General features: G+C 54.1%; 2 protein-coding genes and 1 long non-coding RNA gene across 16 annotated transcripts; 1 reads left to right on the forward strand and 2 right to left on the reverse strand.

Annotated features, from left to right (window-relative positions):
- Positions 1-1,215: 1,215 nt before the first annotated feature.
- On the reverse strand, positions 1,216-15,487 carry RGL3 (ral guanine nucleotide dissociation stimulator like 3). Of its 11 annotated transcripts, none has more exons than XM_017663445.3 (19): positions 15,393-15,487; positions 14,841-14,954; positions 13,998-14,221; positions 13,793-13,846; positions 13,466-13,677; positions 10,418-10,560; positions 10,112-10,327; positions 9,378-9,481; positions 9,189-9,273; positions 8,003-8,068; positions 7,816-7,902; positions 7,583-7,615; positions 7,372-7,493; positions 6,577-6,672; positions 6,420-6,488; positions 6,237-6,333; positions 5,494-5,625; positions 5,292-5,406; positions 1,216-1,691 (listed from the first exon to the last, which is right to left on the reverse strand). In XM_017663445.3, the coding sequence occupies exons 1-19, from the start codon at positions 15,423-15,425 to the stop codon at positions 1,597-1,599; spliced, it is 2,097 nt and encodes a 698-aa protein (XP_017518934.1). In that variant the 5' UTR covers positions 15,426-15,487; the 3' UTR covers positions 1,216-1,596. The 11 variants fall into 11 exon arrangements, 10 of the variants coding, with proteins under 10 accessions (XP_017518934.1, XP_036859390.1, XP_017518933.1 ...); XM_037003495.2 differs by lacking the exon at positions 1,216-1,691 and adding an exon at positions 1,821-4,318 and having other exon boundaries at positions 13,466-13,593; XM_017663444.3 differs by lacking the exon at positions 1,216-1,691 and adding an exon at positions 1,821-4,318 and having other exon boundaries at positions 8,012-8,068.
- Positions 15,488-15,891: 404 nt separating this feature from the next.
- On the reverse strand, positions 15,892-23,814 carry ODAD3 (outer dynein arm docking complex subunit 3). 3 transcript variants are annotated; one of them, XM_073220392.1, is made up of 13 exons: positions 23,195-23,814; positions 22,022-22,143; positions 21,822-21,899; positions 20,356-20,526; positions 20,175-20,276; positions 19,953-20,078; positions 19,653-19,775; positions 19,042-19,194; positions 17,901-18,061; positions 17,589-17,814; positions 16,853-17,009; positions 16,352-16,436; positions 15,892-16,217 (listed from the first exon to the last, which is right to left on the reverse strand). In XM_073220392.1, the coding sequence occupies exons 1-13, from the start codon at positions 23,421-23,423 to the stop codon at positions 16,193-16,195; spliced, it is 1,758 nt and encodes a 585-aa protein (XP_073076493.1). In that variant the 5' UTR covers positions 23,424-23,814; the 3' UTR covers positions 15,892-16,192. The 3 variants fall into 3 exon arrangements, with proteins under 3 accessions (XP_073076493.1, XP_036859395.2, XP_073076492.1); XM_037003500.2 differs by having other exon boundaries at positions 16,848-17,009; positions 23,195-23,749; XM_073220391.1 differs by having other exon boundaries at positions 16,848-17,006; positions 23,195-23,745.
- LOC118969318 (uncharacterized) lies at positions 19,093-20,378 on the forward strand. Of its 2 annotated transcripts, none has more exons than XR_012124512.1 (4): positions 19,093-19,210; positions 19,695-19,876; positions 20,001-20,069; positions 20,241-20,378. It is a non-coding gene; the product is annotated as an uncharacterized lncRNA (long non-coding RNA). The 2 variants fall into 2 exon arrangements; XR_012124513.1 differs by having other exon boundaries at positions 19,138-19,247.
- Positions 23,815-24,019: the final 205 nt, after the last annotated feature.

Consider the following 24,019-nt stretch of genomic DNA (forward strand, 5'->3'; position numbering starts at 1 on the left):
CGATACTCTTGGGATTTGATTGTACAAGGACTGTGAAGTTCCTTTAATAATCTGGAAAGCAATTATGGAACCATAAAAGCGATTCGCTTGGCCTGAGCTTTGGAAACTGGGGTAAACACCCCCACCGAGGAACACGCCTCGGGGAGGAATGGATACCCACCTGGCTGCGCTTGCCAAAACTAGCCAATCAAAGCACTTCATTCCCTCACGCACAGCGATTGGTTCAGGGTGGGCATGTGACCACCCTGGATCCAGTGAGCTTCCACCCTGGGACTTCACCTGGAAGCACTGGAAAAGGTGTGCCGCTGTGTTTTGGGCCATAAGGTAGGTGGATATAATACCCAGAGATATCCTTGCCAGCTGGAGGGAAGAAATTGCCAGATGGTGACGCTAACACAGACGTTTGCACTGTTACTTCCCTCTACCTGTAAGTCTCTTCCTCTCAATATTCACAGGGCTCACTCTTTAACTTTATTCAAGCCTACTCACATGTCACCTCCTTGATGAAGCCCTCCCTGATCGTTCCATTTAAAATGGCAACCCTCCCAACCCGCACTCCCCATTGCCCTTAAATGTCTTGTTATTTTGCATCTCCTGTGCTTATTATCGCCTAACATGTGTTGGATGTTTTAACGTTTTGTTATTGATTCGCTGCTTTTACTAAGCCTTTAGTTCACTTCTGTAACCCTAGCATCCAGAACAGGGTCTGGCATGCAGTAGGAGCTCAAATATCTGTGGACTAAAAGATTGGAGAAAGACTAATTGAAGAGATGGGAAGAAACATCTTAACGTTAGTCATTGGATACGGCTATGCCTTAGTAGCCCTGCACTTCTAAAAGCCAGAAGTGAGACTCTCTCCCTCAGGAAATCGGCATTTAGACACGTGCGAGAGAGGTAGGAGCTGGAAGCTGTGATTATGACAGGCAAACTAGCCCAATGGTCAAGTGCACGTGTTCTGGCACAGGGCAGATCATTCAGGTTTGAACTCCAGCCTTGCCACTTAGCAGACCGCTTGGATACCTGAATCCTCCCTAGTCTCTGTCCTTCCTGTATAAAATATGCATAATAATAGTGCCCACTCCATAGGGCTATTATGAGGGTTTAGTGAGATAAACTAGGTCGAGTTCTTAGAACAGTGCCTGGCATTTAGTAAGCACTCAATAAGGATGATAATTGTTTTTAGTTTAATTGAACTCTAATTGGCATGCTACACTATACAGCGGTTATTTGCTTAAGCTAGTTCAGAACGATATGGTCCCTTACACTTGACTGGTCCTAAGGACTTAATACTCATAACAAAAAGTCTGAAAACTAGTATGTTTTTGTTTTTTTTTTATCAGACCCCGCGTGATGCTTAGATTCATCTGTCTTCTCTCCCAAGCCAGGTAGTGCCTGGGCATCCAGGGATTATAGTTCCAGGGACAATGTTTAGAATCCTTTGGTTTTTTGTCAATGCACCAGAATTCTCCCTTCTCCTAATAACAGCACCCAAATGTAATTTCCATTATGTCCCTCCCAGACTCCATTCCTGTGATTTGAAGTGTCTCTGCCAGTTCAAGGAATGTGGCCAGCCCCCAGATGTAGCCAATCTTCATTTTACAGTCCTCTGAATACAGCGATTGATTGGCTCATGGGTGGCCACATGACATCGGTTGGTCCAATGGGTGTCTCCTCTGGAACTTTTGCCAGACCTGATGGAAAAGAGGGACTCTCCTTACATGGAAAAGTGCAGCTGGTGGGATGTCAGCCTGACACTGCCCCCAGAAGGTGTGAGCCTGCCTTGGAGTGAGGATCTGTTAATTTAAATGTTCTTTGGATTACTGTAACAGATGCAAATAATGGTGGCTTAAATAAGATAGACATTTATTTATCTCTTATGTAACAATCCAAGAGACAATACAATACGGGTGTCCCCTGCTCTTAGAGGACCAGGCTCCTTTCAGTTTGCTGCTCAGTTATTCAGAGGATGTGAACCACCCAATCCAATATGATCCACTCCACCTCTTCACTCTAACTAGCAGGAGGCAGAAAAGGGGCAAGGGAAGGACAAGCTCTTCTTTAAGAGCAGGCCCCAGAATTTGCTTACATCTCATTGGCTAAGAGTCACATGACCACATTTTGCGGCAGGGGAGACTGGAAATGTGGCTTTTACTCTGGATGGCCAACTAAAAAAGTCAATGGTTTTTATAACCACAGAAGATGGTGCTTTGATTTATGTGGGGTATAACTGATAGTCTCATTCTCAGAGCAAATCAGAGCCAAGAGACAGCAACAAGATCTTGACATCTTTCAAGTCCCTGGATTCAACTGTACCTGAAGCCAGCCCCACTGAACTTAATTGGCGAGCCTTTAATTTCCTTTCTTGCACATGCTTGTTTGAATTGGGTTTTTAACCACATGTAACAAAAAGCATCCTGATTAATACAGTGAGATGTACACCCCTAGTTGACGTCTGGCACAGAGTAGGAGTTCATAAGTGGGCACATTATTTTGTTGCTGTTGTTACAACTGCACAGGTGGCTGTAACACCTTACTTCATCTCTGCCTTCTCTACCTGTTTCTTCTTGCTACCCAAGTACTGATAAACAGCTCACCCTCTCCTTCCATCTTCTCAGTCCTATTGACTCATGGGTGATGCTGTTGTCTATGAATCCAACAGAATCTCATTTCTTCGCTCTCCCATACACATAGCATAAGAGGCCTCACCCCCAAAATGTTGGGCAATCCTGTACCCTCTATATGTGACAGGGCCCCCCCCCCAACCCTGGTGACTGGTCATGCCTCACCTAAACCCTTTTTTTTTAATTTTGGTATCATTAACATACAATCACATGAGCAAAATTGTGGTTACTAGATTCCCCCCATTATCAAGTCCCCATCACATACCCCATTAGTCACTGTCCATCAGCGTAATAAAAGACTATAGAGTTACTGCTTGTCTTCTCTGTGCTATACTGCCTTCCCCATACTCCCTCCTACATTATGTGTGCTATTCGTAATGCCCCTTATTCCCCTTCTCCAGTCACCCTCCCCAGTCCCTTTCCCTTTAGTAATTGTCAGTCCATTCTTGGGTTCTGTGAGTCTGCTGCTGTTTTGTTCCTTCAGTATTTTTTCTTTGTTCTTATCCTCCACAGATGAGTGAAATCATTTGGTACTTGTCTTTGTATGCCTGGCTTATTTCACTGAGCATAATACCCTCTAGCTCCATCCATGTTATTGCAAATGGTAGGATTTGTTTTCTTCTTATGGCTGAATAATATTCCATTCTGTATATTTACCACATCTTCATTAGCCATTCATCTACTGATGGACACTTAGGTTGCTTCCATTTCTTGGCTATTGTAAATGGTGCTGTGATAAACATAGGGGTGCATATGTCTTTTTGAAACTGGGCTCCTGCATTCTTAGGGTAAATTCCTAGGAGTGGAATTCCTGGGTCAAATGGTATTTCTATTTTGAGTTTTTTGAGGAACCTCCATACTGCTTTCCACAATGGTTGAACTAATTTACATTCCCACCAACAGTGTAGGAGGGTTCCCCTTTCTCCACATCCTCACCAGCATTTGTTGTTCCTAGTCTTTTCTATGTTGGCCATCCTATCTGGTGTGAGGGGATATCTCATTGTGGTTTTAGTTTGCATTTCCCTGATAATTAGCTATGAGAAGCATCTTTTCATGTGCCTGTTGGCCATCTGAATTTCTTCTTTTGGGAAGTATCTGTTACCTAAACCCTTTCTTGAAGCTCTTAGGTTGTTTCGGTTTTGGTTTTTAATTTGTATCTTGAAGAGTGAATGTGGGGTACAGGCCCCAAACAGACCAGACTGACTCCCAGTTCATGAGCTTGATCACCGTTTTCATCCACATGTGTTGGTCCTGCTGCCGATTTCCAATAGTTACAAGATTTCTCTTTGGAAGGCTCTGACCCGCCAGGGCCCTAGCCCCTAATACATTTAGGAATGAAGCTCTCTAGCGGCCACGCCGTGGGAATAAAGAGCTAGTGCCAAGGGGGTCAAAGGGATGGGGTCCAGTGGGCCAGAGTTGGCATGTGGTAGGGAGGTCATAGGTTAAGGAGCCAAGTGAGCTTCCTGGGGGATAGGAGCTTTTGGGAAAGTAGACCTCTCCCCCACCCCCACCATGGGGACAGAAGCTGCGGCCCAGAATGCCCAGGGGCCTGTGTCCTAGAGGGAGGAGAGGGCCCCCTCAGGTTGGGGACCTTGAGGTTGTGTGCCGGGCCCCCTCCTTCTGCCGGAGCACGAAATCTCCAGGGGCGGCTGGACTCATGGCATAGAAGACGTTGGCATTGTCAGGAATCAGGAGCTCTGGCCGGTGGGGGCGGGGTAGGGGGTGGAGATGAAGGTGAAAAGTCCTGTGCCACCTCATCCTTGCCCCACAAAGGACCTGCTGCCGTTCACCCTGGGTCCCAAACAAGCCTGGGTGCCTTCAGCCAGGGCTAAGCCAACCTCCCTTCCCTCTCACTGGGAACCCAGACAGCTTCGCACTGGAACACTGCACAGCCTCATGGCCCCCCTCCACAGACCTGGGCTATGTCATGTTACCTCCCCCTGGAATCCAGACAAACTGCCTGCAAGCTTGGCAAACTCAGGGCACCCATGCCAAACTACTTCCTGCCCACCTGCCCTGCCCGCCGCAGCCAACTCCCAGCCAAATTCAGGTTGCTCTCCCCATGAACTTGGGCAACTTCTGGCTTCTGGCTTCCAGCCTACACAGCTGTGGCCCTCACATTTGACACCTGAACCCCATATATTTCTTCCTAATGTCCAGCCAACCTCATGGCCTGTGCTGAAGCACGGCGATCTCCTGCCTCCCCCTCTTGAAAACTGGACAACCTCCTTTCCTGTCTCTACCCTGAACAGCCTCATGCTCTCCTACCCTGAATTTCCATACTGTGTGGCCCTCTCCCATGCCAAGTTCAAATAACTTCAGAGTCGCCATGCTGGGCCTGGACATACTCCCATCCCCTCAAATCCAAGCCCAGACCCCCTTCAGTCTTGCACCCAACCAAGGTAAGCCTGAACAACCTCATGATTCTATAAATTCAAGCCCAGACTCCATCCCTCCTTCTCCCATTTGACCCTGGACAGTCTCATTTCCCCATAAATCCTAGGAAGACACCTGTGGACAGGTGCCAGGACAACCACATGACCCACATTGAGATGCAGATATTTCACTGCCTCTGACCCTCCTCCTGCCAGGACCACCTGACCTGTAGCTGGCCAGTCAGCCCCCCTGCCAGCTGCCCCCCAGCCCAGCCTCCAGGGTGTCCTTGCTCACCCCTGTCCCCAGGAAGGACTTGGAAGAGCTGGTAGTCACGAGCCCAGGGCTGGGCCACGTTGTGCTTTTGCAGGGCCCGCTGCACCACGCTGGGGGCCTTGTCCTGACTAGTGAGCTGGGAAGAGAACGTAGGAGGTGAGGTGTGACAGCTGAGCGCCAAGGGCAGGGCTGCCTCCAGCAGATTCCCGGCCTAGCCCCTCACCAGGATGCTCCGATACAGGTTCCCATGGTCGTTGTTGATGCTGACGCGGATGACGCGGGCCTCTGAGCCCTGCTGCCCCGGGAGGGGGGCAAGAGGGCTGCTCAAGGGCAAGGCCTCGGGGCTCAGGGGCAGCTGTAGGCAACAGAGGTGGGTGCTGAGCAGTGGGAAGGTCCCTCCCTCATTGTATCCAACAGCTTGGTCTCCACACCCAGAGCCTGGGGACACACGGTCGTACATGCACAAGCCCACATCTATACAATCCCATCACATACAGAGCTTCACACGCTGTGACACAAATTTACACCTGGCTGATAAACATACAAACCTGTGTTCGCACACATGAAATCCTGTGTGTACAGAGAGCAGTGGGTATATGCACAAGCCCATAGCTGTGACAGCCCCACATCTGGTGGTGTGGGCATTGTCAGTATTCATGCCCGTGTTTCCCCTTTAGCTATATAGATTCCTGGGGACATATATATCATCACAAAATTGTGTGAGCACACCCTGAAGTGCCCCATGGGCAAGTGGTCGCACGGGTCCAGATCTGAGCACCAGCCAGATGGAGGGACAGTCCCTCAAATGGGGCCATGGAGATGTACACGATCTCCTGGATAGATGCCCAGAGCGCTCAGGCGAATGTAGGCACTGTCTCCTGTGTACACACCTGGCCCTGAAATCCTGGTGACATACACACTCACACACACACAACCCTGCACAAGTACACACGCAGTCCCCTGTACCTTGGCGCTAGGGCTCTGGGGCGCTGGAGAAGCCAGGGGACTGCCAGGAGGAGGATCCTTGGTTCTAGGACTGGATGGAGGGGACCCCGGAGACAGACTGGGGGAGACATAGAGCCCAAGGTAGGGTGGCTCCCCACCTCTGACCCTGCCATCTCTAGTCCCTTTACCAAGTGGGATGCTTACCTGGAGGTAGGGGATGAGGGGTCTCTGGGACTCTCACCAGGGGATGAGCTTCTCTCTCGGGACAGCTTCCTAGACGAAGGGACAGAGGATGAAACTCAGTCCCAAGAGCAGCCCCCACTCTGCCCACATCTCCCCTGAAGCACACCCCAAGACTCACGCACTGAGGCGCTTGGTGAGGCTGATTCGCCGCCGGATGCGTGGGGAGCTGGGACAGGAGGCAGCCGGGGGCTCAATGACACGGGAGATGCGGTAGCTGAAGGGTCAAGGTGCATGTGGAGAGACGGGTTGGGGCCAGGAAGCAGCAGGGGATGACAGAATGACTTAGAATCAGTCGCAAGCTGGATTTTGGGTGTGGGGAGGAGCAGCCAGGAGTTGGACACTAAATGTCCAAGATATCAAATGGGGGGTTACTATGGCATTAGGGTCTTATTAGGGATAAGATGGGATGGCCTGGTTAGCAGGTCACACAGGGATCCAAGGGATGGCACTCAGGAGTCAAACTGGGTCAAGGATAGAGTTCAAGGACAGGTAATCATTGGGGTCAATGGTTAGGGTAATGGATTCAATAGAACGAAAGGAAACAATTGGGATAATTGAGTTCGACGGTCAAATATACATCAGAGCTGGAGTCCGTTACTCAGAACTGGGGTCAATGACTAGGCTCAAGGTCAGACGAAGAGTCAGCCTGGGGTCAGAGGTGGGAAAGAACCAACAGAATGGTTGAGTGGAATGGCCAGCTGCATGTTAAAGGTGGAAGCCGGAAAGTCAGAGGGGTCAAAGATTGAGGTCAGCGGTCATCAGGCCCGCGACTGGGTTGCAGACAATGTCAAGCTATAGGTTGAGGGGCTCAGGGCTCAGGAGGGGGTCTTAGGAGGAGGTGGAGAAGTGCACAGGGTAAGTGGACCTAAAGAACACTCTGGGGTCAGCCTGGGCCACGCTGCAGGGTGATCACCTCTGCTCCTCGCTGAGCTGGCGCTGGGCACGCAGGGCAGCCAGGATGGGTGGGCAGGGGCTCAGGCAGTAGCTTCGACAGCGCCTCTGCAGGTGCTGGATGCGGGCCAGGATCTCCCACTCCTGAGAGTGGGTGGCTTCTGAGACACCCCCTGGGCCTGCCTCCCCTCTGGGTACCCCCTCCCCCAGTGCCCATCTCAATGCCTACTCACCTTCCTCCTCTTCTCAAAGTTGATAAGATCTCCCTGGGGGCAAAGTTTGTCTGAACTGGAGCCTCCATGGTCAAGGATCAAGGGCCAAGGGCAGGGCTGGGAGGTCAGGAGCCCCACTGTGCTAAGGGGGCTGAGGTCAGGAGTACAAGCAGGGTCGGGGAGGAGTGCCAGGAGGCCCACTGAGCTGAAGGCAAGTGGTGCTCGGGTGAGGAGTCCAGGGTCAGGGGTCAGACCTCCAGTGTGTCCGGCAGGGCAGTGTCCAGCATAACCAGGTCCGTGAGAAAGGTGCCAAGGTAGGGGACAGGGCCTGGGGGTAGTTTCTGTGACCCCCAGAGCTCCAGTCAGTCTTAGCCATCACTGACCCCTCATATTCCACACCCCCTGCCTGAGGCTCCTGCTTGTCCCCCCATCCCAAACTACCTCACTCACTGAAGACAGACTTCCTGGGGGGGCATCTTCCTGTTGGGGACCTTTGGTGACCTCCTCCTGGGGGGAGAGGAAGGATTGAACGGTGCTGGACTCTCTGACCCCTTGTTCAGGGAAGGTGCCTCAATGCACAACATCTGACTTTCAGCCATCGTACACCAGTTGCACAGGCCATATCCACAGGGAAGTGAACGGGGGCAGTGGGGGAGGGGGCAGGCAGGCAGCAGAGGCAGGCCCCACCTATGGCCCCCAGGGCCGGTTCCAGCACACCTCAGAATCCTTGTTCTCACCTAAATGGAATAGGCCTGCTGTCTGATCCCCTGGAAATGCTTTGAACCCTGCCTTAATAGCATCCCTCTGCCTGGTAATTAATTAGATAATTGCTAGAGCATTCTTTACTGTGCTGTATGTCTCTGGGCTGGCGCGTGAATGCCCCAGGAGAAAGAACCTTGTCCTTCTGGCTCAAGGTGGAGCCACCAGGCAGTGCCTGGCATACAATAAGTGCTTAATTCCTTGTTTTTTGGGCTCTCATCCTATTTGAGACGGTCATTCGCTCACAGATGCTTATCGAGCAGCAGCTCTGGGCCAGGGCTGAGGAGGCAGCAGTGAGCAAAACAGCCAAAATCGTGGCCTCGGGGAACAGACATTAGCAAGGGAGAGACAGCAACAAGGAAGCTAAGCACATAAGGTTAAGGACAGGCAGAGATGGGGCCGTAAAAGAGGGGGTGGAAATGCAGGAGAGGGGACTCTGGGGTAGAGACCAGCAGGAGTGAACGTTTGGGGCCAAAGGGACAGGTTTCATATTCCATCTATTCTGGATTCCCACTAAGAACCAGAACCTAATTGTGATTAGAGCCTAAGCTTTGCCTATAAGAAGTCAGATTTGGTGGCACACATTTTTCAGTTTTGCTTATCAACATCAAGTCCCCAGCACAATTTCTTTTGCCCACTCTTTGCTGACTCTGGCCTCCAACGACCTTTTCCCTGTTACTGCTGGTGTTTGTTTAATGGATAAATAAGGTTGCCACTGAGGGTGAGCTATAACGAGGGCGTTGGAGCTGACCTCCACCAAGGGGAAGGTCAGTCCTGGGGTGCAGGGAAAGGGCAGTGACCGTTATGCCAACGACAAGGTCCCCCCCTCCCCAGGTCCGGGTTTTTCGGAGGGCAGAGCCGTGTGTACCTGGGACAGAATCTCTCTGCTGCTGAGGTGGTTGTTCTCATCGGAGAAAATCTGCGAAAGTTTCCGGAAAATGGATAAGGGCTCCCTGGGGGAACAGGAGAGGGGTTAGGGGTCGGCAGCCAGGAGGGTGAGGGCTGGGATGGGGTGGGGAAGAGGTCCCGCCCCAGAGGCTCCCCAGTCCTCACTCACCGGCCCACGGCGCCCCAACTGCTCTTGAGCCTGTAGATGGGGTGAGACTGCAGGGCGGACAGGATGGCGCGCAGGGAGGAGAAGTTTCGCAGTTCCCGGCAGCGCTGGGGGGCAAGATGCGAGCGCTGGTCACACCCCAAGGTACGACCCACCTTTGATTCTATGACTTCTGACCCTGGGTCACACTCCACATCGGACAAGCTGTCAAGAGTCAGCCTCCTGGAGCCCAGGAGCGTCCCTGCTTCCCTGCCCCTCACTCCCTACCTTTGACCTCGGCTTTTCCAGGTTCCCACTCCTCATTTCTCCCGGAATCCCAGACACACCCACAGCATCTCTTTGGGACCCAGGCCCTCCTCCCCAACCCAAGTCTCAGCACCCTCCATCAACCCTCTACCCCACCCCTCCCCCTTGCCCCGTCCCCTCTTTCCCGGCCCCCATTTCTTTCTCTTCTCGGCCCTGAGTTTCCTTTCCCGCCCCCACTCAGTCTCTTCCAGGACCCCCGCCCCCTTCTTTTGGCTTCGGCCCCTCCCCAATCCAATTCCCTCTCTGTCACTCCCCAACCCCAACACACACACATCCCCTGATTCCTAGACCTGCCCGGCCTTTCTCTGCGGTCCCAGGTCCCATCCCTGGGCCCCTGACTTCCCTTTATGCACCACCGACCCCCAAACCTCCCCTGATTCTCAGACCCGGTCCTCTGCCCCACTCCACGCCCCCCTTCCGCCCCAGCGCACCTGCGCGATGCGGATCCACTTCTCCAGCCGCTGCGCCCTCTGCTGGGCGGCCAGGCCTGGCGCCCCGAGCACCGAGCCCAGCACGCAGCCAGTCACCGCGTTGAACTGGGTCACGGTGGCGCGAACGGTGGGGACGATGCCCGCGGCCCCCGGCCGATCCCGCTGTGACCACACCGAGCCCAGGCACTCGCAAGGCCGCACGCGCGAGAAGAGCTCCTGGGTGGAAGTGGATGGTGGGGTGGGTGGGTGAACTCTGTGCTCAGCAGAACTTTTCCCCCAACAACCGTGCGCTGCCCAGGTCCTCACCACGTCCATCAGGGTCAGCTGCTCGGCCACCTCGTCTTCATTGAAGTCCAGGAGCTCAGGGCTTTCCGGCACCAATTCCTCCTCCTCTTCTGAGCAGCTTTCTGGGAAATCTGGGAGTGGAGTGCGGGCAGCTCCAGAAGGTCCTGAGGGAGCATTAGAAGCAGTTAAAAACTTCAAGTGTGAATCCAGGACTGCCTGGGTGACCTTAGACAAGGCCCTTAGTGTCTCTGAGACTCATCTGCATCTCTACAAGGGAAACCCCCTGAGTGTTTTCTGGGATGTCAGAGCAACAGTAACGTTCAGTGAGTGTAGAGGGTAGATTAACTCGGGAATTTAGAACACTAACCCAGGGAGGGGATACTTTTATCCACCTTCTACGGGAGCCAACACCAGGGAGGAACAATTTGCCCTAAGTCGTACCTTCACTAAATGGTAGGGCAGGGACTTGAAGCCAAGTGCTCAAATGCTAGGGTAGAAATGAGAGCTTTTTGACTTTTAACTTGTAGAGGGTCTGTCCTTATGGTGAGAGGAGGTATAACTTTGTGGGGAATGGAAGGCTATTGCCAGAAAGTCCCAGGTTCAAATCCCACTCGTCCACTGGGTTTGCTATCTTCACACTTCTCTCTGCTTTAGTTTCTTCATCTGGATTTTTTTTTTTCTTAAAACTCAAACAAGATCATGCACACAAGACTGCTCTAAAGTGCTCAATAAACATGATTTTACCATAGTGCATTTGGATGGTGGCATCCTCTAGAGGACATTTTGGAAGTTGGAATCTTGCTGAAGAATTTGTGCCACTGCGCCTTCAAATATCCAAGAAATTTGTGTCCTTGGAAAACCTATTTATAATAATCTGTACCTAGAACCCAACTCTCTTGCTCATAAACGTTGTTTTTTGGCTCCAGGAATGCGTGGACCTTGAAAGTTTGGACTTTTGCTTCCTTGGAAAGTGCAAGTGGTGTTCACCATTTTGGAGAGTGATGTCACCAACAGCTATCCTACTGTGTGTGTGTTACTAGCACATACCTCTGTATTGGTTTGACTGTGGAATTCACCACGAAGCTACAACAAAGTCTGGACAATGTCATCATGTCTCCTGGTGACACATCAACAAGCATAGTTTATTGTTGCATAAATTGCTTCCACTTTATTTCTCCTTCATATTACAGTTACAGCATCATATTATTTTTAAATTATCTGTGTAAGTCTGTTTCACTATCAGTCTTCCATTTCATGTTAGGACAGGTGGCATTGCACAATATTAGTTTTAAAAGTGGGCACTAGTGAAAAAAACTGCCTCTAAATCTAATAAAACCTTTAGCTCTTGCAGTAACTATGGGGGAGAGAGGAACATGCTACACGTCACCACAAGAAAGCAAACAGCTACATGGAGAAGAATGTATTTCTCAGGACCAATGACCCATATTTTTCTTAATGGCATTACACAAAAGGCAAAGGTGGATTGTCATAGAATAAAACAGATCAAAGAAATGAACAACCAAATGCCTTCAGTGTTATCTTTGGATTTTGAAGAACAGCTGTAAAAAAGACAATTTAGAGGCAATGGGGGATTTGAATCTGGACTGGCTGTTTTTTCTTAATTTTTTAATTTTGATATCATTAATGTACAATTACTTGAACAACATTATGGTTCAACTAGACTCCCCCCATTATGAAGTCCCGCCCACATACCCCATTACAGTCACTGTCCATCAGCATAGTAAGATGCTGTAGAATCATTACTTGTCCTCTCTGTATATACTGCCTTTCCCGTGTCCCCCCCCTACATTATGTGTGCTAATTGTAATGCCCCATTTTCCCCCTTATCCCTCCCTTCCCACCCACCCTCCCCAGTCTCTTTCCCATGGGGCTAGACTGTGGACTGTGCAGCTCTAAGGACTTGAAATCTGCTGGGGAAATGCTGAACGGCTAGGGAAGAAAGACACTTAATAGGCAGGAGGGAAGATGGAGTGATAAAATATATATAAAACTGAGCATTTGTCACCAAGGAGGAACAAGCGGCTGCTACTTTGTAAAGCAGAGAGGAACATGGCCACTTTAATCTGAGGATTAAAGGATGGAGATTAGGGATTTAGATACTTTTGTGATAGGGATCAGATTGAACACAGATGGGTGAAAGAGGATACTTGATAAGTAGGACGCAATTATTCTGTCAACAAATGTTAACTGTTCTTGTCCATGCAGACAAGACCAATGAGAGCTATGCAGAAAAATAAGGCATGCTAAGAGGACATGGCGTGGGAGGGGATCAGAGAAGTCACATCTGAGGAAGTGACAACTGAACAAAGACCAGAATGAGGCATGTGAATATGTTCCCCTCCTCCCAAATTTCTTTATACTAGAGTTGAGAAACTCTTTCTAAGGAAGACCACAGAGTGTGCCAACACCCACTCTACCACATATTATCTGTATGGCTTTTTATGTATATTTCATTATAAATGTTAGATTTAAATAAGTAAGAATCAGTGATAACAGCAATGAAAGTAATACTATTTGCCCTTATTGTTTTCTTATTTACTTGTTTACTGATTTTCTTCCTCAGGGAACTAGGAGCTCCTGTCCAGTGTTACAGGCCTAGAGCCAATGGCTAAATATTTAAGTGAATAAAGATGCCAGTGGGTGAGTACTGTTATGGCCCCCATTTCACAGAAAGGAAACAGGCTCAGAGAGGTGAAGTGACTTATTCAAGGTCACACAGCCAGCAAATGGCAGAACTGGTATTTGAACTTTGGTCTCTCTGGCTGCCAAGGTAAGTAGCAATGGAATGATTTGTAGCTAGAAACACAGGGCATCCTGACCCAATAATGGGATATCTTTGTCTTTAGGATGGAGGTGGGGCACTAGACAAATGCTAATACATTAGACAAAGGATTAGTATCCCCATTTTACAGGTGGGGAAACTGAGGCTCAGACAGGGTAAAGAACCTTGCCCAAGATCTGTAGCTCTGTGAAGGGAGGAGGCCCCTGGGACAGGAAATATGCAGAAAAGGCCTGCTCAGGACCCTCTCCATGCCCCCAACCCCTTACCTGCCCAGGTCTGGGGCTGTTCTTCTTCCTGTTTTCCTTCATCCTCCTCCAGGAAATCTCCCAGCAGCTTTTTAGCCTCCTGGGCCTCAGCCCCTGCTGGGGCAGCCCAGCCCAAGAAGGTGCAGATACTGCCTAGGTCCGAGTGAGCAGGGGGGTCGTGGAAATCCTGAGGGTGGTCCCGAAGCCAGGAGCCCAGCACCGATACCACAGCCCTGGCCAGAAGGGCAGCCTCAGAGCCCAACCCCAAGCTCTGGACCTTGGGGGCCCCTGCAACTCAGATCCGACCTTTGACCTTTAGGACCCCCTCAACCCCCATGGGAGACCAACCTTAGGTTCTTGTTGAAGCTCAGATCTTGTCCTTCAGTCTTCTTGATCTCTACCCTGGGAAGAGCCCCTCAATCAGGTGAAGAAGAGAGGGTTAGGGGGGATTAGCAGGAGGATTCTGGTGGGGGGATTCCTGGTTCCAAAACGGAGGGAGTGGCCAGTAGAGGGGCTGCAAGTGGGAACCCGGAGGTTTCCCTTTACTACTGACCCCGGCGGCAGGGGCGGCGGCTGCGGTGGCAGGAGAAGGCCCAGCACGCGGGCGGTGGGCACAAAAGCTCGGTGGGTGGCCAGAAAGGCAGGCACAAAGCCCGGGTCCTGCTCGCGGTCTCCAGACACCAGCTCCCGCACCAGCCGATCCAGCCGCGCCGCCCTCAGCGCCCGCACCTTGCTCGTGCGGTAATGGAGGAAGGCGTCTGCAGAGGGACTGGTGGTCTGCAGGGAAAGGGGGCAACAGTGGAACACGGAGAAACGGTCCCCTGAGCACCCCTTTTCCAATCACACCCATGGCTCGCCCCATCCTGTGGTCCCGTCCATTCGTCTGACTCCCGCCCCCTCCTGGATTCATTATTCTGACCTAATGACCCTGTAACCCCTCCAGCACCCATGGCCTTCCATCCTCGCCCTCTGCCCCCGCTCACTCCCCGTCCCGCCACCCCTTTTCCCCCGCTGCTCCAAGCTCTGCAGTCGCGCTTCACAGGCCGTTCCTGGTCCCCGCTCTCACCTGGCTGCTTCTAAACACCGCCCCTCCCTCCAGCTCCGCCCCACTGGACCCTAGCTCACCCAGGCCTTGCGGCCCAAGTTCTGCCCCCAGGTCTCGCCCCGGCACCGCGCCCTCCGGGCCCCGCCTCATTTATCTACACCCATTCACTTGGCAGTCCCCAGGCCCCTTTCTACACTAACCTGGCGCCTCTAAGCCCCGCCCTGCCTCGGGCTCCCGCTCCGCCCCTCCACTCCGCCCTCGCCTCCTCCCCTCCAGGCCCCGCCACTTAGTCCCTCCCTCACCTGGGCGCCTCCCGCCCCGCCCCGCCCCGCCCTCCAACCCCTTTCTCACCTGGCAGCCCCCAGGCCCTCCCCCCGGGCTCCAGCGCTGACTGAGCTGCCGCCGCAGGGACACGCTGTACACTGCTCCCTCCTCGGTCTCCTCGCCCCAGTCCTGCAGCGGCGCCTGGACGCGGACTCGGGCTCAGGGCGCCGTGGGGGAAACGGTCCCCGGGTCCTTGGCGCCCCCTTCCCGCGCAGGCTCAGGCGGGACCTTCTGGCTCCATCCTCCCCGCTCCACCGCTCCCCCCGCGCCCACGGCGGGCTCTCCGGCTAGGGAAGCCCCCTCGGAGCCACAGGCACCCTCCCTCCCTCGTCCTGAGGATGCGGCGGCATTTGGGGTGTCCCAAGGCCCAGTCTCGAGGAGTCTGTCTCTGGGCCCTACCGCAGAGACGATTCCCCAGCCCCTAAGAAGAACTAACTCCTGAATCAGGGGCTGGGAGGACCGAGGCAGGGGCTCCCGGGCCGGTCGGGAGGGTTCAATTTGCCAGAAGGCGGGGAGTTGGAGTTTCTGGACGTGAGGGGCGCCAGAGACATGGGGTCCCAAGACTTCCGGCTCCCTTACCAGGGTGAGCTCCTTGCTTGCTGTCCGCTCCATGGCCCGCGCCCGTCCCGCTCCGCGTGTGCCTGAGTGAGGCGGAAGGGCCAGCGGGCGCAGGGCCCTGGCCGGGAGCTGGGGCGGGGCGGGGCGGAGCAGGGGCGGGGCTGGAGGGACCCACGGCTCTCGGCTGTCCCCAGTCGAACCCCAGCGTCCAGCCCAGGGGAGAGATTCCCGCTCTCCCTATAGATGTGTATCAGTCAGTATCCAGGGGAAAGGACATCCCTCGCCCCTGGGTGTGTGTAGCTAAGTGGGGAACGAGCCTCCATCCCCTGAGAGTGTTCTGACGTCAGGGAGGCTGGTAGGTCCTGGGTGCGGCGGTATCTCCTGTTTCTCTGGAGGAGCAGGGGGCCTCAATCTGTGCCCCCAAATGATGGAACACGTCACTCCCTTGGCTGGAGGGGGCTAGGTCTGCAGCCCTGGGTTTGGGAAGGTGCTGGTTAAAGAAAAGGCGAATACTCTGGGGATTGCTCGGTAACCTTTATTGCGCGATTTCGAGGCAGCCGCAGACCCGTTGGGAGATTTATCGTGGGAACGTCTGGAGGCCTGACTCCCTTTCTTTTCTCCGGGCGCCACCAGCCGCCTCAGCTCTCTTGTCCCTGCCGCGTTTAGCCTTTGACGGGTTGGTGGGCCCGCGGTTGGACCCAGAGGGATCAGGGGCTCCGCTGGGACCCGGAGGGGGCCCGCCCATCTTGCTGCGGGATTTTATCAATTTCTGGGAACGCCTCTTGAGCTCCTCGCGGGTCAACACCTCGTTGTCTTCATCCTCACTGTCCTCTTCGTCTGCGGAGGCTGATAAAGGGACTCAGGTTCCCGTCCCTAACTCGGGTTTCCCTGCCCAGCCTCTACCGCCCCACCCCCACCTGGGCCCGATCTCCAACTACCTTGGGGCGCCGGTCCCGCCCCTTTTTCCTGCGCGTTCTTACCCAAGAACTCGTCCTCGAGACCGGCAGGCGGCAGGGTGATGCGAGTGTTGTGAGGGGGCAGCGTTCCCTCTAGCTTGGAGTAGAACTGGGGAGAGGAACAGCGGTAGAGAAGAGCAGGGTGAGGCAGGGGTCGCAGGGAAGTCCCCTTTCTCCCCACCGATTTCGAGATATACCCCGATTCCAGACGTTTAGCTTTTCTCGGGCCCAGCCGTGTCGTTCGTCCTCAGCGCGCACGCTGAGGGTCCCCTTACCCTGAGGCCTGACTTCGGTCTCTGGGGCTCCGCCTCTCGGCCTCTTGAGGCCTGAGCCCTGATCCCCCCAGCCCTGTCCTCTGCCCTCCTCGGACCCTCTGGAAGATGTCCTGGCTCAGCTCTGGCGCCTTGAACCTCATCCGTTGTCCCTAAAGCCCATTCCCATCCCATTTGCCTCCTTCCTGGCCTCCCGAGCTGTCCCCGGCTCCCTGGATTTCGGCCCCACCCCCTGGCTGCACAGGCACCTTACTGTCCTCGATGCGGCGCAGCACCTCCGGCACGTTGTATTTTTCGACTTCCGCCTGCAGCTTCAGGAGCTTTTCCGCCACGAGGTCCATTAGATTGGGCAGATAGTCATCTGCATTGGGATCCAGCTCCTTTGGCGCGGAGCCGCGGGCCTCCTGCTGCTGGGGGAGGAACCAGGTCAGCAGGGAGGGGCGTGGCCTCTGGGGGCAGGTTCCACTCGGAGGCGGGGCTTTTCCTCAGCACCATGCCTTTGAAGGTGAGGCACCACCCGCAGAGGTGGTGCTATCTTTTGTGATGCGGGACCACCTCTGAGGGCAGAGCCCCTAAACTCCAGACACACACAAGCGGTGCCGGGGGGGGAGGGTAGAAGTCTTTTCGTGGGATGGGGTGTGGGAGGTAATAACTCGCGAAAGGCCATTTCAGGGATGACCTTAAGAAATGGGCCGCTGCTGGGAGGAGGGTGGGGCCTCAACTGTCTCTGGCCGCTGCGGGATTGCAGCGGGATCCCTGAGGTTTTGGGCTGGCGGAGGCAGGTGGGACTTTCCCGTAGAGACCGGGAAGGGTCTCAAGTTCTGGGCCTCCTGAGGAGTAAGGGGACGTAGGGTGGGGCCTCTAAGGAGTGGGGCGGGGCGGGGCGGGGCGGGGCTTCCCCTGTGGGCGGGCCTATACCCGGGACGTCAGCACCCGGCACGGGGTGGGTTTCTCGAGTGGCTTCCCTTGAGTCCCGGTAGGAACTCCACCTGAGTGGCGGCACCGTCTTTTAAGTCCTGGGAGCTTCTAGGCATGGCTTCCTCGAGGGCGGGGCCTCCCAAGGTGACGTGGCTCAGCTTGCCCGCCAGGTGCTCCAGGCCTTCCTTGGCCGTTTCCAGCGTCCTCCTGGCACCCTCCACCTTATCCCGAGCCTCATCGCGTCGCTGCTCCTCCGCCTTGAGGCGCTTCTGTAACTCGACTATCTGCTTCTGCTCGCTGCAGGGTGCGGGGAGTTCGTCATTGGAGCGCCGCACGGCGCCGCAGCACCCCTCTCCACCCTCCCCCGGGCACCGGGGCCTCACCTCACCAGCGCGGCTTCCCCAGAGTACTTGAGGTCTTCCAGCTCCCGCTGCAGCCGCTCCTTCTCTTGTTTCATGCTCAGCAGCTTCTGCTCGTTCTCGGTTTTGAAAGCCTCCAACCGCGCAGAAATGTCATCCTGCACCAGGCATAGCTGCAGTAGGCCCTGCGGACCACCCAGTCCCGGTCAGAGCCGGGGCCTGGGCAGGCACGGGTGCATCCCTCCTCCTTATCCCTGGGCTTTCAAGAAAGGTGGCCTAAGCTGATGGCTTCTGCACAATGGTGTTAGGGAATCTGTGAGTCAAACTCAGGGCTGCCTCAAGGGTGGGCAGCCTCGGAAAAATAATTTTTGTAGGGCTCTCTTCCTTGTCTATATAAGGAATGTGAATCAGCCAAGTTAGCGTGGGGGGCAGGGTAGCAGTGAGCAATAGCTGCTTTCCAAAATCAACATGCTGGTTGCACACATCCTGGCATCGAATTTCGCCGAATCCCGAATTTCCCGAATTTCGCTGCAAATAGGGCAGTTACCAGGAGAGATCCGCCCTCCAGTCCGATCTCTGTAAAGGCCCGGTGCCTTTTAGTGCCCCAGATCACCCTATCGATCCAAGTCCCAGAACTCCTCAAGGGTGACCTCATGGGAGGAGTAGCAGGTTGGAAAGTGGCCAAAGAAACCAGACTTAGGGTCCAGCAGGATCAGTGTTTGCCAGCGGAGGACATAAGGATCTTAGAGATTTTTGAGAAAAATGCTTCAAAACACAGGACTCAAGGACAGGGGCCAGGAATGCCCGTGCCTGAGGATTGGCACTGGGTGGTGTACTGTTCCCCAGACCACAATACAGGCGCTGGAAATACAGCAGAGGAGAAACAAAACTCCCCGTTCTTGCAGAGCTGACAATGCCAAAGAAGTTAGCGCTGGTTCAAGAGCCAGCAAAGAAAGGGAGTAATGACGAGTGTAGACAGCTCGTTGTAGGTCTTGCTGTGAGGGGCAGGAGAGCAACGGAAGGAAGGGAAAGATGCCTCGAGAAGAGAGCAGGTTTGCGAACTGAGGCACTCACCGGGCAGGGAGGGGAGGCGGGTGTGTCGGCTTTCCCCGCCTGGGCTCGGCTTGGGTGCTCAGAGCAGGCGAGTTAGGCTAAGGGCACTCACGTGCTGGTCGGCCACTACGGGTGCGTCCTTGACCTTGTCGAGGAGCACCCCCATCTTGTACTCGCTCCAGCGCCGCCGCAGCTCCTCCTCCTTGGCGGGCAGGCTGTCCGGGCTCACATCGCTGTACGGCAGCAGCGAGTGCCCGCTCTGGGTCTGCTCGCAGATTGAGGTCAGGGCCAGGGTCAGCTCTCGGACAGAGGCTGAGGGTGAGGGTCGGGCAGGGGTATCAGGCCAGGCGTCAGGGAGCGGGTAGGGCCCAGGCAGGGATCGGGGCTGGGCGGGGTCAAGAGGGCAGGGACGGGACCTGTAGGTCGGGGGCGGGCTGGAGGCAGGATCAGATTTAGGACAGGCTCCTAATCAGGTGGGGAAGACTGGAGACCCGCCAGTGAGTTAGGAGAGGGCTGGAGGCAACTCCAGCAAGGGAATCAGACGGGGCGAGGGTGGGCTCAGGGAGGTGGGAGGGACCCCGGCATCAAGTGGAGGTGGGGGCGGACGCAGGAAAAACACCACGAGCGAGGAGGGATATTTAGGGTGTGGGCCGAGTCAAGGCTGGGGCGGGCTGGGGTCACTGCAGAGCCAGGTCAAGGTTGGGGGGGCTGGGGCGCGCCCACCTCGACCTCGCTGTGTTGCTTCTGCAGTGTTCTCTCCTCCAGGCTCTTCCGGCACTCGGTTAGGTGACGCTCGCGCTTCTTGCGCTCCTGTGACATGGTCTCCTCCAGACACTGCAGCTCGTTCTGGAGGGGGGCAGGGGAACAGCAGGACCAGCTGGTACCTACTGTGGCTGAGGCAGTCGGAGCAGTGGGCCCAACTCAGAAGAGATGGGCCAGGCTGCCAGGTCCTGGGAGATAGATGACAGGGGCTCGGGGACCATGGTGTCTGGGCGGGACCTGCAGGGGCTGGGGAGCTGGCACCTTGGCGATATCCCTGGCCTTGAGCGCCTCCTGTTTCACCACATGCAGCTCCTCCAGCTCGTGTTCCGCCTTCACCACCTCAGCTTCCATGACGTCCACCCGGTTCTTCAAGTGACGGTTCTCTTCCTGGGACACGGGGAATGGGGCAGGCCTGTGACCGCTGTCCCTGCCAGTGTGGCCCCCCCTGCCTTTGCCCCCACCCCAGGCCCTCCTGGTCCCTACCTGTAGCTGGGCCTTGAGCTGCAGGTACACTTTGCTGATGCGTTCTGCCTCCCCCGCCTTCATCAGGGCCTTCTCCAGGCGGTTCTCCAGGGACCGCACGGTCTGGAGCAAAGCAAGGCAGGGTTGAGTCTGCTCAGCTCCTCCCCGGGGTCAAGAGCTCCCTGCGCCTCACCAGCCTCACCCTTGCCATCTCCGTGTTGCTATCTTGCGCCTCGGCCATCTGCTGTTCACGCAGGTGGTCCTCCTGCTGGAGCTCCGTCAGCCGCTTCTGCCGCAAGCCCACCTGATAGTGCAGAGCGTTGAGCTGCTTCACCTTCTTACTCAGCTGGTGGTCCAGGTACTCCAGGGCCTGCTGGAGGGAGGCGAACAACGGGAGGGGCCTGAGCCTCCCCAGCCCCTCCTCCCTTTCTTCTCCTGTATCTTGGATCTCATCTCCCTTTTCTTAATTGCATCTGACCAGTTGATTCCTCTCCTCCTGAAGATTTTCTTCAGCAGCTTCTAGGAACCCATATTCCAGTTTTCCACCCACATCTCTGGCTGCCCCTTCTTCTTTGCCTTTGGAGAGAGAACCCAGGCTCTTCTTTCCTCTATCCATACCTCCCTCCTTGGTGACCCTAACCCATCTCAGGATTTTAAAGGTCACTTATATACAAGGAAAATACCCAAAGTTAGCCCAACTGCAGGCTCATCTATCCATGCCTACACTGCCTTCCAGACATCTCTGCCAGCACCTCAAAACCACTGTCTCTCAAATCAAGCAATCGATCTTTTCCCCAAACCTGCCCTTCTCAAATCTTCTCCATCTTGCTTCATGGCTGAGCTCCATCATTCCAGGTGCTCAAGTGCAAAACCTTGATGTCATCCTCACCTTCTCTTTTTCTCTCCCATCTATGTCCAATTTTTAGTGACTCTCTGTTCTATTTCAAAGGTTCCCTCCAAAGTATCTCCTTCTTCCTATTTCCACCACTTTTGTCCAAGTGCAGCCAACCCTTTGCTTCTTCACAGTCCATTTTCCACTTCTCTGGTTCTTAGCATAAAATCTGCATTCTTCATCATGGCCAGCAAGGCTTGCTGCCAAGATTCAGCTCCTGCTGACCTCCCTGACCCCACATCCTAACAAGGCCCTGTACCCCGTCCAGCTACACTGGCCTCCCCCATTCCTACCCCAGGGACTTTGCACTTGCTATTCCCTCTGCCAGGAGCCCTTTTATCCGTATCATTTCCTGTTCCTCAAATATCACTTTCTTAGAGAGAAGGGCTTTGCTTACTTCTCATTTCCCCAATCTAAAGTGCAAAATCTTGCCGCCATCTTGTTCTAGTAAGCCACTGTTTTATTTTATTCATTTCTCCTGTCACTACTGGAAATTACTTGTTTCTCTCTATATATATTTTATGTCTGTTTTCTCTCAAAGGATATGAGGTTTTGGGGAGTGGGGATTTGGTCTTTTTTTTTTTTTAACTGCACAGTCACCAACACCTAATACCATACCAGGCACTTGGTTGGTGCATAATTGAGTGAATAAATGAATGCTGGCTGGTGTGAAGAAGGGATTGGAGAGGGTGAGACTGGAGGCAGGGAGTCCAGTGGTGAGGGGATGGAAGCTAGAAATGAAGGGAGATGGTCAGTGGCAGGGGAGTGGGGCAAACCTGGCATGTTTTGTTCTTCAGGTAGGGCCACTCCGACTTCCATTCCTCAGTCACTGCCTGGACCACTTTCTCATCTCTCTGCAAGGAGAGGAACCCAGTCACCACGGATCCAGGCCACCTTTACTTGAAGCAGCACACTCTCCCGGGGATGCTGCCCAACCAACACCCCTGGAACCCTGCATCCAATTGTGCACCCTCACCTGGAGCAGGTCCTTCAACTGCAGCTGCGACATCTTGATGTTCTCATGGAGCTGGTTGATTGTCTCCTGATTCTTCTTAATGGTCCCCTGGGTGCTCTCGTGAAAGGCCTTCCGGTTAGCCTCTGAAGTTGTGCATGGTGGGCAGGCACAAGCAGAGTGTCATGAGAGGCAGGGGGTTACTTCTCAGAGGGAATATTATAATATTCATAATATGATAATATTGACATAATATTATAATAATACTTCACTTTGAGTGAGAATTTATTACATGCTGGCTGCTAAAGAACTTTCCAGATATCAAATACCATATGCCAATAGGTGCATATCATGCCAACAGGCAGTACCATACCCATTTTACATGTAAGAAGACTGAGGCTCAGGCTTATTAGGTTGTCCAGGGTGGCAAGCAGTCTGACCCCTGGAGCCCACACCTTCAGCCACTATGCAAGTTGACCTCCTAATACTAATAAGACAATAATTATGGCTTACACCAGGATTTCCCAGCTTCTGCACAGCTGACATGTGGGATGGATAAACTTGCTGCCACCAGCTGTCTGTGTGTATCATCCTGTGAGGATTAGTATTCCTGGCCTCTACCCACTAGATGCCAGGAGTGGCCCCCTACCCTGAACAACGTGACAATCAGAAATGTCTGTAGACATTGCCAAATGTCCCCTGGGGAACAAAATAGCTCTCCTCCATTGGGAACCACTGGTTTACATCGTATAGTGTTTTACTCTGTGCCAGGCACTGTTCTAAGCATTTCACACACGTCAGTTGCCTATGGAGTTGTACTGTTACTGTCGCCATTTCACGGATGGAGAAACTGAGAGTAATTCAATTACTTAGTCCCCCAAGGTCAAACAATAAGTGTAGGCAGAGCCAGGATTTGAACCCAGCAAATCAGTTCTAGAATCTATGTTCTTCACCACTCCATGCATGACAGAAAAGTTGAAATTACAAAAGTACTAAATACAGTCCAGTTGGTTCTGAGCCCAGGAAAAGTTTTATGAGAGATAAGAAAAACCATTAACAAGGGTGAGTTTCTTTCCTCCAGAAACTGGTCACCTAAATGAATGCCAGTGGCAGGCCTTTGTCACACCATGCCTGGTCAGAGGGCAGCGTGGGTACTGTTGACTCCTGACCCTTCGGTGTCCTCTGGAGTCACCTTACCTAATAACTGTATCTTCCTTTGAAACTCAGCCACCTCCTTCTCCACAGCGGATGTGTGGAGGGGTCCCGACTTGGGGTGGGGTGGGGACCCGCCTTGAGTTGCGCCTTTGCCTTGGGGTTTGCGGCGCCTTCCCCGTGTTGGGCCGCGTCTGACCTCGGGGGAGGTGGAAACTTGGTCCTCAGCAGGCAGGGCGCTGGATGTGGCCGCCCCACACAGAGGAGACGTCATGACTAGGTTGGGGGTGAGGGCTCCTAGGGGTTAGCGGGGAAACTAGGAATCGCCCCAGTCCGAGATCCGTCCGGCCGGGTTCCCTGGGCTCTGGGAATGCACTCCCACCGCTTGGCTCGGCCTCCTAACTCCCGGTGGCAGTTAACCGTCTTCCCCGCTCCTCGCTCCGGCGTTTCCATGGAAACCGCTCGCGTTCCATTCCGCCGCCCTTATTGGCTAACGCTGCTGAGAGGGGCGGCCCCAGTAGGGGGCGGAGTAACGCTGTGCAGCAGGATTGTGGGGCAGGGTACTTTGGCTGTCACGTGCTAATCCTTTTTTTTTTTTTTTTTTTTTTTTTTTAATTTCCGACCTCCACCGGCTGTCACTCCCTACCCCAGCGCTAGAGGTTCGCGGGCAATTTTCAGGAACTTTCTTTTCCTGCTGCTGAACTGCCACTCCCAAGATGGAGGCACCTTGTGCCGCCATTAAGCGTGTACCTTCAGAACTCTCCACTCCAAGGCTTCACAGTCTTATCCAAGATGGCCGTCTCGGTTGCCGGGGTTGGTGGTGAGTGGGAAGGGACAAGGGGCATTTGCCACTCCAAACATGGCGTCCCT

Source organism: Manis javanica, chromosome 13, assembly GCF_040802235.1.
Source record: "Manis javanica isolate MJ-LG chromosome 13, MJ_LKY, whole genome shotgun sequence".
Taxonomy (NCBI): domain Eukaryota; kingdom Metazoa; phylum Chordata; class Mammalia; order Pholidota; family Manidae; genus Manis; species Manis javanica.